Genomic DNA, 18,956 nt, shown 5'->3' with positions numbered 1-18,956 from the left:
CGGACAGAGGTGGCATAACCGTAGCCCTCCTGTCCCCTCGATGCCCAAACAGAGACGCAGGTCGCTGAGAGTGGCGGTGTTCTCCCGTTCGTCTCCTGTTTGCGACGGATCAGGGAGAGGAGGAGGAGGAGGAGGAGGAGGAGGCATAGGAAACTTTTCATCCACAGAGATTTGTGATGATCAAGCACAGATGGCGGAACACTTCAGTGGGCAAGCAGGCTGTCTCTCCGACGGTAAACCGGGGAGAGGGTGCCTAGTGCCGCAGGTGACCATCACGTCTGATGGGGACTCACGGGAGATCACGGAGGAGGATCTGGAGGAGGAGGTGAACGGACGGCTGCGCCGCAAACTCTCCAACTCCTCCATCTCCTCCAACGGCTCCTCCACGGCGTTTGACGAGTCGGAGGATGACATCCTCAGCGACAACGAGACCAAAAGCAAAGGCATCGTGACTCTCGAGCATTTGGGCGAGTCGGTGGACTCAGGAGAGGTAGGTTATGTATGTAGGCTAGTCATTCACGCGGGCTGTAATCAATAAAGAAGGCAGGGACTACTGGGTGCACAGACACGTTATTGTCGCACTTTTTAATCTTTTTTAGTATGTGTCAACATTGCATCTCTGGCTGCAAAAATCCACTGTACACTTCCACCATTACTGCATAAGAAAAAAAAAAAAAGAATCGAGTTAATTACATGTTGATATTTTGTGATAACCTGGTGCAATAGTAGTAGGTCATGTTATCAGGCTGGAGCAAGTTGTCATATTTAAAACTGACATTTAACATCCTGTAATGAGACTTTTAGCAGATTAAAAAAACAGATTTAATGAAGCACCAAAAATATAAACATTGTCTTAGTCAACAATTATTGCAACTACTGTTTATATATATATATATATATATATATATATATATATATATATATATATATATATATATATATATATATATATATACATACATACATACACACACACACACACACACACACACACACACATATATATACATATATATATATATGGTAATTATGTCAGCTTAGTTTGTAAAAATATATCTATTTTTCCAACCAAAACTAGGACTCTGACCTTATTAAAATGGCTTTTATTTTTTAAAACCCACATACAAAAACCAATTCTAGGGCAACACATTTTTGAGTAAGTGGGCTTATTATGACTCACAACCTTACTGAGATACAATTTATGTGGTTTACATATCTGATAATCATGTAAGAAATAATAATATCTATATCTTTTTTTTTTTGTTCATTATGATTCATTTATTAAATGACAAACATAGTTTTGGAGAGACCTGGGTGAATTGAATTACAGGCTCTTTAGATCTCTTTTTAAAATAAAAGCAGACAATTCGAAACCTGTCATGAGAACAAGAGACTTGTAATGAGGAACTGTCTTTTTTGAAAGTTATGAAACCTTTAAATATATATATATATTTTCTTGACTTGCAAATGAGGCTTCTGATACCTGTTGTGTATCTTGAGGAATCTCATTTGTACTCATGACTGAGGCATTAGAAAACGTTTGATTGAAATCTGCATAACCAATGACAGCTTTGTGTTCAGTAGATAGCTGTAAAGAGCACATGCAGGGTCATGATAATGGTATGTTTGTGTGGGTGTCTGTTTGTCTGTACTTGTTGCTGCTAATCGTTAGAGCATGTCTGTTCACAGGGTTGCCATTTCAACACTACTGTGAAACTACACATGGTGTTTGAGGGTAGATTTGTATCAGGTGGTGCTTGTATGCTCTTTCTGATGACATAGCCTATTTACAGTAGTAAGTAGCTAAAAAATGTATCAGAAATATCCATCCATCCATAGCAGATCGATATGTTTCTCCTTTACTGTTTACAAAGTAGGCTGTTCCGGAAAGCTTTTTTATCGGAATTGTTTATTTTTTGTTTGCATTAAGCGTTTTCAATGTAGTTTGAGCAAATATCACAGGCGTGCATCTTTAATAACCTGGCATCACTGTGAGTGTTAAAATAACAAGCTCAGCAGGCTTAACTGCTACGTGCAAAAGCCTTTTTTTCATATACATACTCATATGCTTGTAATTTCTGTAACAAAAGTGAATCTAAAGTGAAGACATTCCTAATTAAAAAAAAAATATTTTAGTGGGTGGGAAAGTAACTTCGAATACATTAAAACTAGGGGTGTGCAGTATGATGATTTCTGATCGTGGATGATAAAAATGTCTCCACAATCTGCTTTGAAGAAACATCATAGTATCATGCTGCAGCCCACAGTCTATCAGCTGCAGTTCTGGAGCCTTCCTCGTATACTGTACAACGCCACATGCATTCACAGCAGTGTTAACTCAGTTACTCTCTCATTATTTGCATGTGCTTTTAAATGTTTCATTCGAGCCCTGCTCTGACCCATAGACTGTATCTGACCTGTGCTTTTTCTGAGCGCCGCATACACCCGAAGCGCGCGCGTGCTAAGGCTGTCAAACAGCGCCTGATTATTGGATATAACTTATCTTTTGCGCTAATACTGTCAAAACACACAGGTTTACATGTAGACTCAAGTTGGTTATATCTAAAATGAAAGTAAACATTTGAGTGAAAAATGTATATGTGCCTGTATATCAGATGTGTGCAGGTCTTAAAGGGACAGTGGGCCTATTAAACACACAGCCTACTGTCATTACTGTCAAATGATTGATCACCCTAAAATTTCATTTCTACCATTATTTACTCACTGTCATGTTGTACCAAACCTGTATTAATTTATTTCTTTTGCTGAACACAATAGAAGATATATTGATGAATGTGGGTAACCAAACATTTGCTGGTCCACACTGAATTTGATAGTAGCAAAAAATACTGTGGAAGTCACTGTGGACCAGAAACTGATTGGTTTTCCATCTTCCTCAAAATAGCATTTATGTTCAGAAGACGAAAAAAACTCAGGTTTAAAACCACTTTTGAGCGAGTAAATGGTGGTATAAAAATAAAACACTATGACAGAATTTTGAGAGTGTGACAGAATTTAAATTTTTGGGTGAACTATTCCTTTAACGTTAATAAAACAACAAAACACAAAGAGAAAAATCACTCACTGCTCTTGACTGAAGAGATTTAATACAGTTGCTTTAGGAATCAGTTTATTTAGTGTTTTATTTTTATATTTGTTCATTCAATTACTTGAATGCTCCAGCTAAATACACCTATTACACCTGAAAATAAAGCACTGTTTGTTTTATTTGTATAATATGTGTAGTTGTAGTTTGTATCTTTGTCAAAATCTTGTTAAAAAATAAGAACAAAGATTTTTATCAACACCCTCTTTGGCCTAAATATCTGCCATTCTTTTTTAGTTTCCCTGAAAGGCTTTGTCTTTATAATATTAAAATTAGTTTGGCTTTAATGCTCAGACAACTTGCAAAATAGCAAAACCAACATGACAAAGAATAGTGATAAAATCGTGAATCTTGATACTTCTACAAAAAAAAATAAAAACTGATATAATATTTTTTCCACATCGCCCACCCCTAATTAAAACTCACTTCGAATAGACTTGGGGTGAATGTAAATTAAAGGACTAAGGACTAAATAAAAAAGTAGAAGATATATATTCAACAAAGTGCCTAGTATAATTCTAACCGATCATCTCTGTTTTGTTTCTCACTTCTGCCATGTGATGATTCTGAATGGATGTCTCATGTTTTGTGGTCCTCGAGCTCTTTCACAGCAGCCATAGAAGGCCAGCGCTGTCATTATACTTTAAACATTTCGCCTCTGTAAATCTGGATGCCGTGTCTGCGTAGCATCTATTCTTTCATTTTCAGAAAGTTACACATCTTGCACTGAATGAACTGATCGATGTTCATCTCCTTTTGGCCCAATAAAAGTCAAGCTCACTGACACTGTAAAAAAACCCCATTGCTTATGAATTTAATGTTTGCGCAGAGCTGTTGCAGACACCTATTCTGAAAAAGGAAAAGGAAAACACATACAGTGACAAACACTTCATTTTATCAGCCTGTATCAAAACATAAACTCCTTGCCGTTTGACATTTAAGCAGAAGCCACAGTGTCACAAACAAGTTTCCACACGCACTTCGAAGGTAGAGCAGCTCAGGTCAGTTTTATAAACTCTTGTCATAACAAAACAGATTTTTATTACTCATATTTGAAATGATATCGACTTTTTTCTTCTTCTAACTACAAAAGAAGATTGGTAGTGTAAAAACTGACAATCCTCTGTTGTAGTAAAAATGTGCTTTAACATGTAGGTCAAACTGAGTTGTGTCTTTTTGTCTAACTAAAGATACCAAGGAAGTCATGTGAAGCTTTTATATTTTCACTTTTTTACTACTGAAAATGTAATTTTTGGTAGCAAAGAGACAAACTTGATGAGTGTTGACTCTTTGTGGTTCAGTATATGTTTATTTGAGGTAAAGATATTTATGTTTTCGTAGAAACGTGTCACAGTTTTATAAAACGTGATTGGTAGTTGTTTGAGAGTTGGCACTATGCTGTTTGAATTGTCTGCATGACTATCCAGTTAAATATTTAGTTATGGGTGTGTTAAAAATGTGTGTATGCACAGCTTCACAAAGTGCAGGGCATAGCCTTTGGTTTCTGGCTTTCCTCTGTATGTATACAGGGCCATACGCAGTCTCCTTGACTTTATATATTCTGTTCTCTCTGGATCTTGTCCAACCCCCCAAAGCAAAGTTTTATGAACTACATCCATTTTAAAGGCTTAATAATAATTGCTGCACGCTGTATTGTAAGGGTTTTCCATTCAGCTTTTGTACCTGAGGGTGAATTCAACATATGTTGGCAAACTTCACTCATCTGCTTCATCAGCACATCAGCAGAGGAAGAAAGTAACACTCGTTTCTTTCCATATCAAGTGGAAGAACACACACTGCACTTCAGCTACACCCAGAACATTTCAACACCTGCAGTATTCATTTCCTAAAGGTTTTTTTTCTTACATAAAAAATATTCTGTTTTAATTAATTAAACATTTTTTGATTGAAGAATCAAAGTAGACATAAGAAACTGCTGTTAAAAACTTATAATTTTCTATAAGTAACAAAAAATACTGCTAATATTCCAGTGATAGGTGATTATCTCAGTAAGGTGCACAGTGTTGGGAAGGTAACTATGGAAATGTAATAGGTTACAGATTACAAGTTACCCTATTTAAAATGTAACAAGTATTTCAGTTGTGTTATTAATGTACTGTAACTGACTACGTTTGATTACTTTTTGATTACGTTTCTAAATTTCTCATGAAAGTTTTTAACTGTTAAATATTTTCAAAAATTTAAAGCAGACAGGGTTAACCTTACAGTAGTACTCAACACCGACTACTGTCAGACTTCCAAAATCCTTCATAACTTGAATCAAGATTTGAATCATTTAATTTAAAATCACAGCACTGGAACACATTTTCATCACTCCCCATGGTGGCGGATCTCAGACAGGTTGAAGCCTCAGGCTTGCAGCGACAGATGATGTAATTGGGAGATGTGATGCGCTTCAAATTCAAAGAAGAGAACCAATCAAAAGCATCAGAATAGCATCATGTTACTTCTTCATTTGAACTTTTTTATTTATCAAAGAATCAAAAAAAAAATTCAGCTTGACATCACTGAATTTTTTCTCATTTTAAAGTATATTAAAATAAAAATTAAGAAAGAACTCCGTTATTTTACATTGCAATAATATTTCACAAGTTTTTTTTTTTTTAATCAAATAAATGTAGCTTGGATAAGCATAAACTTATATACTTTTTTTTCCCATAGTCGAGCAGCTCTTTGTTATTCATATTATGGTGAACAAATCACCCATGCATTTTTTTTCCCTCCATAATTCTTAGTCAAATGTCATAACAACTTTTTCTGGTAAAACAACTTTTACAATCACGACTATAAGGTTATACTTAGATCTGCCTCCATCCAGTCAACAAGCAAAAGATAGAGCCATGTCCTGTTCTACATTTTTTCTTGCACTAATTTATTTTAATCCGATTTACATCACAATATAGAAGATAAGATTCCTAATTCTGTTTCATCATGACTATAAAATCAAAACTTAAATATGAATTGACTATATTTGGAAGTGGATAAAACTGGATCTCCTGGTTCACCTGATTCAATCAGAATAATGTCACATTGTCAATGTAAAAGCTGCTTTGAACAGTATGCGAAGAGACAGCATGCTATGCAAACCTCACTCGTCAAATGAATAGAAATGTTTTTTAGAATGCTTGTTTGAAATGGGCAGCAAATCAGACGTCTATGTTATGGGATGAAGTGCTAGATTACAGAGTTTCACAGCTCCAACTGAGACCATGTGTGTATGACTCAGTCTCACACACTTAAGGAACATTGTGCAGTGTTGAAAAACACTGTGGGATGGTTTCGGTGCCTGGTCACGCTTCTTTTATCTCAGACTTATTGTCAGGTGGTCAAGGGTCGAGTTGTATTTACAGCAGAGTATTTGAAATATTGAATGCACTTATTCCATAGTCATGGATGATTATGTTTTAATCTGTTCCAGCAAAGCAATGCCTGGTGGAAGCTGAAGACGATTGTCAATTGCCCTTTACTGACCTCACAGCGAAGACGACTGTCCTGGGTTCAGTTAGCAGGACATAAAGGTAAACCCTCCCCTCAAAAAGCATGTAAACCATTTTAGTCCAATGTAAATTTATGTTTCAGTTCCATATTTACACCGTTCGCACAGTTTCCGGGGTAGATGCATATGGGACAGCAATTAACAATGTTCGTGACTATCAAAAAGCAACCATTAATTCAATATTTCTATTTAAAACTTTATGTTGTTGATCAAATGATGGTTTAATAATTAATCTCAAGTCGGACATGTATATTTTTTATTTATTGTTTTAGAAAGCAATTATTAAAACCAAATCAGACTTGAATATGCTTTTTGTTCTATAATTATTATTTTAGAAAGCCGTTATTTTGTATGCAAATTAAAAATAGGGTAAAATGCATAGTTTGTGTATGTATTGTTTATTTCTGTACTGTCAGAAAGCGTCTCCATCAGATTGCTTCCTTGGCAATAACTCCACTGAAGTTAGCTCTTGTCTTCTGGCTGTTTTATTGTTAACAGCACAGTTTTTTTTCAATACATGAGGAAGTACAATGATTTGATACCATTTTAGGGAAGTGGTTATGTGTAGTGTTGTGCGATGACACTTGACTCATGCATATTCACATGCCAAAACCCCAAACAGTGTACGTATTAACTTATTTTTCAGATCTCAAACATCAATTATTTAGCCTTTTCAACACTATGCATGTGTGCACAGTCATCATGCAGTATTCATATTCAGTAGCAGATGATTAAGGCACACATCCTGACTAAGATCTGGCTGACTGGCCATGCGGCTCAGTGTTATATGTGCTCCAGTGACTCCAGTCGTCCTTTGTCTGTGTTTGTGTTTCTGCTCAGGCAGCTTTAAAGCCGGGGATGAGGGCTCCATACTGAAGAAATTCTCAGAGAATGAGAAGTTGTGTTTTGAGAGGCTGAAAGAGGATGCCTTGCATTCCTTCGTGCCCAGCTACTATGGTGTGGTTGAGAGAGACGGAGAGCTTTTTCTCAAAATGAAAGACCTTTTGGCCAAGTTTGATTTGCCCAACGTCATGGACTGCAAGATGGGAGTGAGGTAGAGTAATGGGTGCTACTTTTCATGGACACTCAGATTATTTTATTTTGGTTTTGTCTTATATATATATATATATATTTATTTTCTTTATGATGTATTTGTATTTTATAAAGTTTACAAGTGATGCAGGGAATGCATGTGGAAAAACATATTTAAAGCTTCATAAGTCTGACCTTTTCTTTATGATAAATCAAAACAGGTTAAACCATTTATTTGATTTTAAAAGAATAGTCACAGAACCACCAAATCAAATAAAATGCAAACCAAATAAGTTATGCAAATCCCTTTAAACTTAACTACCTACGTTTAAAAATAAAATATATTTTCATGTTCATTTATAAAATTAGTGATATACAATACGTTTTAAAAGTTTAGGTCTGGTAAGATTTTTAAGTCGCTTATGGTCACCAAGGCTGTTTTTTTTGTTTTGTTCCATTTTTGAAATATATATATATATATATAATGTATTACAGTTCAAAATGACCGTTTTCTATCTTAAAATATTTTAAAATGTAATTTATACCTGTGATGCAATGCTAAATTTTCAACAGCCATACGTCCAGTCTCCAGTGTCACATGATCCTTCAAAAATCATTCTAATATGCTGATTTGTTCTTTTCATTATTATTAATGCTTAAAGGCAATTGTGCTGCTTAATATTTTTGTGCAAACCATTTTGTCAGGATTCTTTAATAACAGAAAGGTCACAGCATTTATTTTAAATAGAAAGAGCAGTGCAAATATTTAAATATACTATTAATCTAGTAATAATATATTCAAATGATCGTTTATTAAATATAGAAAGAATTAAATGTAATTCTTTCCTTTTTTTAGTCATGCTAATATATAGTGCATGGCAGGTTGACTGTGCCTGCTGAAACACCTGTTCTGGTTGTTGGCCTGCATCCTGTGAGGGTGATGGGTGCAGCTCATGAGGAGAGAGAGAGAGAGAAAGAGAGAGAGAGGCCCTCGCACAACAATAATAACCACTTCCTTTGCACATGCAGTCAAAACTTAGATGCACACTTAGCGAGGCAGACACAGGGCGTCCCTGAGGGCTTCCTTCTCACACGCATTGTTTTACACGCTGAGAGACATTTTGTGCAAGGAGTCCCTTGGTGACTTCCTCTACTCACACAGGAAGTCGAGTAAAGTTCAAGCTTGCTAAAAAAAAAAAAAATGCTGATGACTAGATTAACATTTCAGACATGATTAATTGACCTTTCCAGCAGAGTATTTAAAAATCAACTCAGTTTTTGTTCTTTTTACCTTCTTTCTTTCTTACTTACATTCTGTCTTTCTTATTTTCAGGACATATCTGGAGGAGGAGTTGGTGCGGGCGAGGGTGAAGCCGAAGCTGCGTGAAGACTTGTATAATAAGATGCTGGAGGTGGACAGTGAAGCTCCTACAGAGGAGGAGAAGAAACAGAAGGCTGTTACCAAACCACGCTATATGCAGTGGAGAGAAAGTCTCAGCTCTACTAACACTCTGGGCTTCCGCATTGAGGGTATCAAGGTAGCCACGGTGCCTAAAAATCACAGCCTGCTTGTTCACAGAAAGCAGAATTTGCATTCAGCTGAAAATCAGACACTGAAACTTGTTCCAAGGCTACATTGTTATATATATATATATATATATATATATATATATATATATATATATATATATATATATATATATATATATATTATTTATTATTAATGTATATATATACATGAATGTACAGTCATAAATATTATTAATATTCAATATTATTAATAAAATAATAACACAGCTTAATATTAAATGATTAATTACAATTAATATGAATTATTATTAATTTATAATGTAAATGTAAATGGATAAAATAATACTGTCACAGTTTAGGTGTCGATGAACACGCAAGGTGAAAATGATGAAAAACAGTAATTAATAAATCCACACAATAAAGGTAAATCCACAAAGAGGAAGGTTGGTGACACACGTTAATGTTGATGTTAACAGTACCTGATAAAGTCAAACTGAAACGACAGAAGCTTAAATACACACCCCAAACAAGGATGATTAACTAGACACACCTGAACGAAATGAACTCAAAAGACAATAACAATAACTAACTAGCAAACTGAAAACAAAGTCTGAACAGAAACATGGTGTGACAAATACAAAATTAATACATATATAATAACTAAACTATTCATATAGAAAATAATGAAATAATAATGTAATGTAATTTCGAATTACATTACTGCTGTTGTACCTTTTCGGAGAGCATATGGACATTAACAAGGTTTAAGTTTTTCCAGTTATTTCCATGTTTTTCTATGACTATGGGAACTGTATTATCCTCAACCTGCTGTTTTTGTTGTTGTTTTTTTCGGTAAAAGCTCCTCATCTGACTTTTTTTTCCTTTTACATTCAATACAATACATAGTTTTTTTGTTTTGTTTTTTCAGAGAGGAGAAACCTGCAACACAGACTTCAAAAAGACCCAGTCAAAGGAAGACGTCATTCAGGTCTTTAAGGATTTCGCCGAAGGCAATAAGAACATAATTGTGCGTGAGTTCTTGAGAACTTGACCAACCTGTTCTGTGATATAATGCATGCACACCTACATTTCAATGGAACAATGTTCTCTTTGTGGCTTAATGAACACCTTGAGTACTATGTATCTAGAATATATATATGTCTTATGTTAAAAGGCAAGATGTCATTTACTTTGTGATGCTCCCATTAGGCAGTAAAAACCGTATCATAAATGCTCATCTGTTCAGTATAGGGTCTTTATGGATGGTTTAAGATCGTTACATTTGATACATTTATTTTTAAAACAAGCAAGCAAAGGAATATATAAAACCAAAAAAAAAAAAAAAAATTAATTGCACTTACAAGGTAGTCTTGTTTGAGTCTCACTCCAGTGAAAAAGACTGACAAAATAACTTCTAGCATAATTCTAGTTGAATTAATATCAATGTTGTGTTCCTCTCCTTCATCTCCCAAACAGAACTCCTATATTACAAGGCTTGAAGACATTAAACAGGCACTTAAGGCCTCAGAGTTCTTCAACAAACATGAGGTAAAATACAAGATTTGTTTTGTTCTGTAGAGTCTTACCTTAAGTTGTGTAATTTTCCAATTAATACTATTGTCTAACAAGAAAATGTACTATATATTTTACTTTATTATTGACTAATTCTGTACTGTACTGCAATATATTTACAATTAATATCTAATTAGTTATCATAAAAGTATTGACTTTTTAATGATTTTCAAAAATGGTTTCAAGCTACCGTAATTAATGTCTGAGAAAATGTATTTATTTGATTTATTATGTACTAAATTATTCATGCTTAATTGTACTGTAGTTATATTGATCAGTGTGACAGCTCCTGGGGCGCTGCAGCAATATGGCTGCCCACTGCTCCGGGTGTGTGTTCACAGTGTGTGTGTGTTCACTATTGTGTGTGTGCACTTTAATGGGTAAAATACAGAGCACAATTCTGGGTATGGGACACCATATTTGGCCACACATCATTTCACTTCACTTTAAAGACATTTATAATATTATTAAAGATATATATTTCAAATGAATGCTGTTGTGTCGAACTTTCCATTAATTGAGTCCTTTCTACAAAAATATTTAGCAGCATGACTGTTTTTAGCGATGCTAATAATATGAAATGCTTCTTAAACAGCAAATCAGCATATTAAAATGATTTCTGTAGAATCATTTGACTCTGAAAGCCAAATGGTTGCTGAAAATTCAGCTTTGCCATCAAACAAATAAATGTCATTTTAAAAAATATGTAAAAAAAATAATTGTAATATTTCACTATATTACTGTTTTTACTGTATATTTACTGTATTAAAAAATTGCCTTGCTAAGCATAAAAGATTTTCTTGAATATAGAAAAAAATCTTACAGACCCCAAAAGGGTCCCCAATGGTTCTTTTTAATAGAAAAGCTACATAACGTATGATATGGCTCACCTCAAAAATGTTTTATGTCTTTAAGGTAATTGGGAGTTCGCTTCTCTTCATTCATGATCACACAGAGAGAGCTGAAGTCTGGCTCATTGATTTTGGGAAGACCACACCTCTCCTAGACGGACAGAACCTGGATCACTACAGACCCTGGGAGGAGGGCAACCGAGAAGACGGATACTTATGGGGCCTGGACAACCTGATGCAAACTCTTTCCTCATTGGCCAGGGAGTGACCCTCTTACTGTGAACTTCTGACTGTCCCAGTAACAGCAATGGCATGCTGATAGACACTTATAAACCCTTTGCAGTGCATTATAAGGAGGCTACAAGTGACAGAGTCCATTACTTTACAGTATTAAGCTGTAAAAGCATTTCACCATGATCATGGTTTTGAAAATGATGATTTGTTTGTTGTCATTATGCATTATACAGTTGCTCTTCCCTAAAGTCCAGCGAAAAAAGGTTGAAAACTAAATTCAGCTGGTAAAGAAATCCACATGAGAGTACAATTTTTATTTGCCTAAAAAAAATTCAAGCACTTGAGCATAGACCTTTCATTCAAACTTTTTACGATTATGAGAATCAAAATCAGTCAAACTTGTTCAATTCTTTTGGCTGGGTTTGCATGCTGGAATGTATTCAAATCAATTGTTTATTTCAGCGCACTTAATATAACACAGAATCAAGGTTACCATAGTTGTATGCAACATTGTTCCATGTCTGGGCCCAACAAACACTAGTCAAACAACTGACTGTTCACAGGTAGCTTTATTGACAGGCGATCTGTCCAATCATATCGCCGAATCAGCTCATTTCACCAGACAGGAGAGTATTAATGTCGGTGGACTAAAACTTGAAAAACAGTGTATATTGTTGTCTTTCCGCGGTTGAAACAAAATACCTTCTGATGTTCATTCATGTTTATTTCATGCGTTAACTAGTAAATATGACAAGATGATCGGTTCATATGCTGCTTAATCTGAAGCATTACAGTGATCTGTCACGACACATCAAAGAGCAACAAAACCGTAATTATTGTTTGAATTTCTTTGGAAGTGACAAAATTTGAAAGCTGAGACTTTGTTTCATGCGTAAAGTAACTTGCTCTGTCTTGTCTGTCGGCAAGTTGTCAGCTTTCCTCTTTTCTCCGCGATGGAGCCTATTGTTCACTGCGTGGAAACAGCATGCCATGTCGGACATAGCAAAAGTAATTAAGGGGGCAGGTCGTGGCGAAGGGTCAAACTGACGTTGCACAACTGACTGTTTTTAAAGTACCATCAAACTAGAGTGTACAGTAGGTGCAGCACATGCACTCAAGTGTGTTGTAGAACAAATATACAGCGATGCAATGTGAATAATGCACAGCACATGTGCATTTATAATACAACAGGATGATATTAATCGCTTGGACTGCAGTGATCAATCAAGGGTGGTCTTGTAAATTCTTCAGATGATTTTATGAATATATTGTATTGGTTTTATGGTTTCAGAACTTGGGTTGTATTTTTCTATACCTACACACCACTGAAAGTGTTTCATTATCAGACAAACTTAACCTTGTAACACTATTTTGTTTATGGGGGCAGGTGAGTTTTGTTACAGTGTTGCCTGTGCAGTACATTTATGCCAAATAAAACATCTGCTCAAAAATAATTCTGTATTCCTGAAAATCATTTTAGTCTTTCATATCAGGATGATAGTCAAAAAAAATTTATTTGAGGTTTGCTATTACGCAGCAATGTCCATCTTTTAACATAAAAATTACAGGTAATACAAGTACATTAAAATTCACTTTATATGATGGTTCATCTCTAGTCTGGCTGGTTAGAAATAAACCCCTGCAAAGTCTTCCATAAAAAGCAAGACACATGCAGAACATTGGCAGTGATAACCTCAACAAAAATAATAATAATAATAATAATAATAATAATAATAATAAAACAAACACCAATAAAACAGATTAATGAGTACAGCTACATATCATAAGGGTTAGTTCAGTGTGAAAATAATATTAATCCAAAATACAGCACTCATTTTCCTGACTAAAGTAAAACTATTTCTACCCTTCTATGCAGTATCCTACAAAAAAAGACAAACGAACAACAACAAAAAAAGCTCCTAAACAGGCTGTCAATATATGCAACTTTTAAATGGTTAAACAAAACAAAAATAAATGTAAGATTGTGCTAATACACTTCAGTCTCATTTGTCTCTAAATTTGCACAAGGCTTTCAAGCCTAAAATAACTAATAAATGCACACACAAATAAATATTGTCACACAAAAAACATTTACCTAATAACTACAATATATAAGAAAATATTTGAGAATAATTAGTAATACCTAAGCATAGTCTCGAAATCAAACTTCTCATGCATCATATTACCACACTGAGGTGTTATGCGGTTCGTGATTGTGTTTGCTGTTATACTTAGAATTTGCCTGCAGGTGATTAACATAGTCACAGTTCACATAGGGTAGCTAAAGATAAAATTCACTTATTTATACTTATTTATTTTAGAGGGAAAGGTACTTAAAAATAGCAAAAAAAGGGTTGTCTTTTGACGGCTCCCCATTGGAGTGCATTGAGATATAAATCAATACAATCTCCACTATGACAGTTACACCTCATTTACTTTCAACAAATTTGGTGCAACACCTTTGTGAAGCCCTCACAATTATCTCAACGTTTCGCACACAAAAGACACCATCAGTGAAAAGGCAACATACTGTTTCTAAATGTAATGATTTTTCAAAGCTAACAGCAGACATAACAAAGGACAAAACATTAAATCTAGTCAAAATAAATGGTCCTTGATGCTACTTTCTACTCAAAACACCCTTTAAAGTCCACCTGATCTGAGATTACAGGTGCTTTCTGCCAGCATTTCTTTATTACTAATACTTTGCAACACACTGCCACCTTTTTAAATGTACCTCTGAGTTACTGGTGATAGTGCTAATCTTTAAAGGGTTAGTTTACCCAAAAAGAGAGAAAAAAAAAGTGTCATCATTTATTCATCTCCATGTCGTTCCATATCTATATGACTTACTCTTCTCCTGCAGAACACAAAAGAAGATACTTTTGTGTTTCAATTGACCTCCTTTCAATTGATTTCCAGGGTTTCTCAGAAACGGAAGCTGTCATACAGTTGTTAAGCAAACTTCTAGCCAAGAACACGAAAGTAAGCCGTTTTCTGTGAATGTATGAGACTTTTGGTTCATTAGTCACAAAGAATAACAAAGTATAGTAAAACTGTTTGCACGAGTTCATAATTAAAAATAAAGCTGTATTATACAGGTAAAAATAGGTGGAAGTGAATGTAAAAGGAAGCTAGATATTTAATTTACAAATAGCAGTGCCCTCTCTTATGGAAATAATAAGGTGGATATTGGTAAATATCACAAGAAAAAAATCTGTGATGGCATTTCCATGACTTTTCTAAAATAAAGACAACATATTGGCTTTCATTGTATGGAAACTACTCTAAAAATAATAGAAAAATAAATGCCATACATGTTTGGAACAACTTGAGGGTAAGTAAATAATGACAATTTAATTTTTTTTGTGAACCATGCCTTTTTTAAACCATTTTTTTTTGTTTGTTTCTTTTAAAGTTCGTCAAGTCACTCAAATAACTTAAAGACAATTACTTTAAAGGGGTCATATGATGTTGCTAAAAAGAACATTAATGTGTTTATGCAGTTTAATGTTTCAAAAAACACATTATTTTCCACATAATGTACATTACTGTTGCTCCTCTATGTCCTGCCTTTCTGAAACTTGTTGATTTTTTACAAAGCTCATCTTTCTGAAAAGCAAGGTGTGTTCTGATTGGCCAGTTCTCCAGTGTGTTGTGATTGGCTAAATACTTCAAGCGTGTGACGGAAATGCTACGCCCCTAAACATACAGCGATGCCGTGTGTCCCCAGGCGACAAGACAAAAGCGATAAAACTCATAAAAAATTAGACGTTTGTCGTATCCAGTGGGGACATAATTACTGATTATAATGATTTATACTGTGTTTGCACAAGTTGCATTGCGTATTGCGCCGCGTAAACATAAAACCATGTTGTGACTGGAGAAACGACAAACAATAAGCGCTACTCTACACTGCTCAAAACTCTTGTTTGAATAGTCAGTGGCAAATTGTTTTATATATTTAAACGTACTTAGAGACTGTGAATCAGAAGCACCAGACTGTTCTTGCAAAGTTGGAATTGCCCCACTTTATAGAAACAGCCTTTGTGCACTGCCTTCCCAGGTTCAGAAAACACTCCTCCATAAAATGCACTGCCTACATTTGAATATTTGGGTTTAACTGTTCTGGAACAGTGTTGTAAATACAACTTAACCAATGACCCGATTTAGTTGTGTCCTCTTTTGGAAGACCAAACAAAGTTTTGCTTTCACAATGAAACACACAGCGTCTCCACGTCTAACATGGTGGCGGCAGCAAAAATACTAGAGCGAGAATCAAAGTCTTCCCACACAGTGACATAGACGTGGGGGCATGCTTAAACGAGGCGTTTAAAGAGGGTGTGGACGAGTTGTAACTTTTATAAAGAATATCTCTTTGGGTTTGAGACTTTCGTCTTTGCAACTTTAGGGATCTTATCTATGCACAAACAGCTTGTAACACTCCAAAGAAGAAGGAAAACTTGAAATTGCATCATATGACACCTTTAAACAAATCAGTTTTGCTAGATTTTGACTGATTGTTATGTGGCATGGAGTATGACTTTCCTTTTGTGTTGGGTCTGAACATGCTTTGGATCTTCTTGTAATATACACTTAAAACCAGCTACAAAATGCTAATTCGTAAAGCACATCTAAACCTACATATATATTAATTGCTAATTATGACTAATCAGTAGAAAAGGACTTCTCATTTCATGTGGTCCTTAAAGTGAACATCACGTGTTTTCACAGTGTTGACAGTAGATGAGAATCCAGTGTAAAAGGGCTGCTATTAGCCAAGTGGAAGTTTCCATAGAAACCATCAGCCATTTACAGGAGAGTCGCCTCTTGATAGCAAATTAGCTACAACTCCTCATGTCTTTGGTACCTCACAGAAATAATGTAGTCACTCGCACATAGTTTCCAACTGGCAGTAATTAAAGGCTGGAATACACTGCACAACTTTTTCTCAGATCTTTGCCCTGATTCACCATCTGGACGAGAATGACACAAATTACAGAAAGACTGCAGTCACAGATTTCGCAGAAATTTGCGTAGTGTAAAATGGATACAGACTGATTTTTTTTAGCTTCAGAGCATGATTCCAATCCGTCTGAAGAGTATCAAACCTGTTTGAGATTTTAAGGCGATTTTAGAACACGTTGTTTTTATTTGTCATGCTTCTCCATCAATCTCTGTTGTTTTTGGAATGACTTGAAAGTCTGATAGTTTGTGATCTTCAGGGTGAGGTCACACTGTCCTGGAGTTGTTCTGCAAGGTTTTAAGCAGGCAAAGTCCAGTGAATTACAATATGAGTCCACTCAATCAGGAATTTCACACAAGGGAAAAAGATTTCCCCAATCAGATTTTGTAGCAGGTTCAAGTTTATCGCCTAGATTTGCTATGTTGACCAACACCTAACTGCCTGGTTTGAAAGTGAGTTTGGTATGAGCTCTGCTTCATACATTACGACACTATTGACAATCAAATTGTTTGCAGGAAACAAAAAAGGGGGTAAAAAATGTGATCGCATCTTCGATCATTAAAGGGTCAGTAAACCCAAAAATGACAATTGTGTCATTAATTACTCACTGTAGTTCTTCATTCATCTTCAGAACACAAATTAAGATATTTTTTGATTAAATCACTATTTCTTGATAATAGTGGAGTAGGGGATGAAGAGGAGAAGAATTGTTGAATAAAGTTGTTGTTTTTGAGTTTTTTTTGCACAAAAAGTATTCTGATGGCTTTAGAAAATTACGGTTGAACCACTGATGTCACATGTACTATTTTAATGATGTCCTTACTATGTTTCAGTCATGTTGATGTCTATGCAGGGTCAGAAAGTTCTCGGATTTCATCATAAATATCTTAATTTTCTGAAGATGAGCTAAGGTCATACGTATTTAAATGACATGAGGGTGAGTAATTAATGACAGAATTTTAATTACCTAGTGTTTGCCTAGTGCTTTAAAATATATTCAGATTTCAAAAGTCGTAAAGCGTATTCCAGCTTTAACCTGTCATTCCACCTCTAGCTAATCCACTGCAGTTATTGCAGTAAAATACCTATGTGCCAAAAACTAAATAACACCAGAAATGAGGCATTTTCTCAGTTGGACCGTTCAACTCTACACAGGGGTGACACTGAGGTCTTCAGACAAGGAAAAGCCAGAATCTCTGTCCCTCGTGGGCTTCTCAGACTGGGTGTACCTCCTTATGTCCTCATGTCCGTAGCTAGCATGGCGCTTAACCTGTGGTCTGTGGGTAAATGTTTTGGCCAGGCCGAGGGCAGCCAGTGAAGATGTAGCTGAAGAGCTTGTGTTGGGCTCCACAGATTTAGACACAGCTACAGGCAAACTCTCAGTCTCGTAAGTCTGCTCATCATACGCATAGTTTACGTTGCCACACGGGAAGCTTTGGAGTTTTGCCAAGTCCATAACTGCAGTAATCGAGCCGCCCGTAGCCCCTGCTGAACCCTTCTGAGAGGAAGTCCCTGTCGGACTGAATGCAGTTTGGGAGGATGCAGCAGATGGAGGTGGAGACGCTGAGACATTTGCGTTAACTTCTACTCCAGGGTCATTGAACTCTGACGGGACAGACATGGACGTGTTGTTGCAAGACAGAGGCATGGACTGGGTGTGGCACAGGGCTGTCTTCCCTCGTCCGAAACTCTCCAGGACCCAGGAACCATAGGTGGGATTCCAAAGGTTTTTTGTCTTGTTCTTTAGCTTCTGGCTGCCTGATGATGAACTACTCCTGGAGCACGGCCGGTGCTCTGGAACTTGAAGCCACTGTCCTGGACAGACTCCAGGAGCAGGAACCGGCTCAGCCCAACAAGTCTCCAATGTCTCTCGGTACATGCCCACCTCCTGTGTGAGATGGACCGGTCTTTGTAGCTTTGAAGGTTTGAGGGCCTGTGGGGCAGCACCGGTGATGCCCAGTCGAGGGGAAGCATCCTGGGACATAGGGTGGGCCACTAGACGAGGGGTCATACTGCCTGATCCTTCAGGACGGATCACAGTGCCACCTTCTTCTTCAACAGCTGGACCATACTCCACTGGCAGAGGGGTGTTGATGACATCAGGGTCCTGAGAGATCGTAGAATGTGTGACGAAGAATGATGAAATGG

The 18,956-nt window shown here is 36.0% G+C and overlaps 2 protein-coding genes across 2 annotated transcripts in view; one reads left to right on the top strand and one right to left on the bottom strand.

Annotated features, from left to right (window-relative positions):
• The first annotated feature begins 40 nt into the window (after positions 1 to 40).
• Positions 41 to 13,296, top strand: LOC127975905 (inositol-trisphosphate 3-kinase A). The gene is made up of 7 exons (XM_052579952.1): positions 41 to 490; positions 6,546 to 6,645; positions 7,464 to 7,677; positions 8,989 to 9,193; positions 10,114 to 10,212; positions 10,662 to 10,733; positions 11,673 to 13,296. The coding sequence occupies exons 1-7, from the start codon at positions 41 to 43 to the stop codon at positions 11,874 to 11,876; spliced, it is 1,344 nt and encodes a 447-aa protein (XP_052435912.1). The 3' UTR covers positions 11,877 to 13,296.
• A 41-nt stretch (positions 13,297 to 13,337) lies between these two features.
• The window catches only part of LOC127975921 (tyrosine-protein kinase receptor-like), a 52,106-nt gene continuing 46,487 nt past the window's right edge, over positions 13,338 to 18,956 (bottom strand). Inside the window, exon 29 of the mRNA XM_052579980.1 lies at positions 13,338 to 18,915. Within this exon, the coding sequence (XP_052435940.1) occupies positions 17,956 to 18,915 (960 nt within the window). The 3' untranslated portion in view covers positions 13,338 to 17,955. The remainder of the gene's footprint in view (positions 18,916 to 18,956) is intronic.

Source organism: Carassius gibelio, chromosome B17 (genome assembly GCF_023724105.1).
Source record: "Carassius gibelio isolate Cgi1373 ecotype wild population from Czech Republic chromosome B17, carGib1.2-hapl.c, whole genome shotgun sequence".
Taxonomy (NCBI): Eukaryota; Metazoa; Chordata; class Actinopteri; order Cypriniformes; family Cyprinidae; genus Carassius; species Carassius gibelio.
Note: the sequence above shows the minus strand (reverse complement) of the source record. Positions and strands in the feature narration are given on the sequence as shown.

What these genes read in the sequence shown, in the direction of transcription:
- LOC127975905 (XM_052579952.1), top strand. Translation starts at nt 41, where the DNA reads ATGCCCAAACAGAGACGCAGGTCGCTGAGAGTGGCGGTGTTCTCCCGT. An exon ending in AAGGCAATAAGAACATAATT is followed by an intron (nt 10,213 to 10,661) that starts GTGCGTGAGTTC and finishes TCTCCCAAACAG; the next exon opens with AACTCCTATATTACAAGGCT. An exon ending in AGTTCTTCAACAAACATGAG is followed by an intron (nt 10,734 to 11,672) that starts GTAAAATACAAG and finishes TATGTCTTTAAG; the next exon opens with GTAATTGGGAGTTCGCTTCT.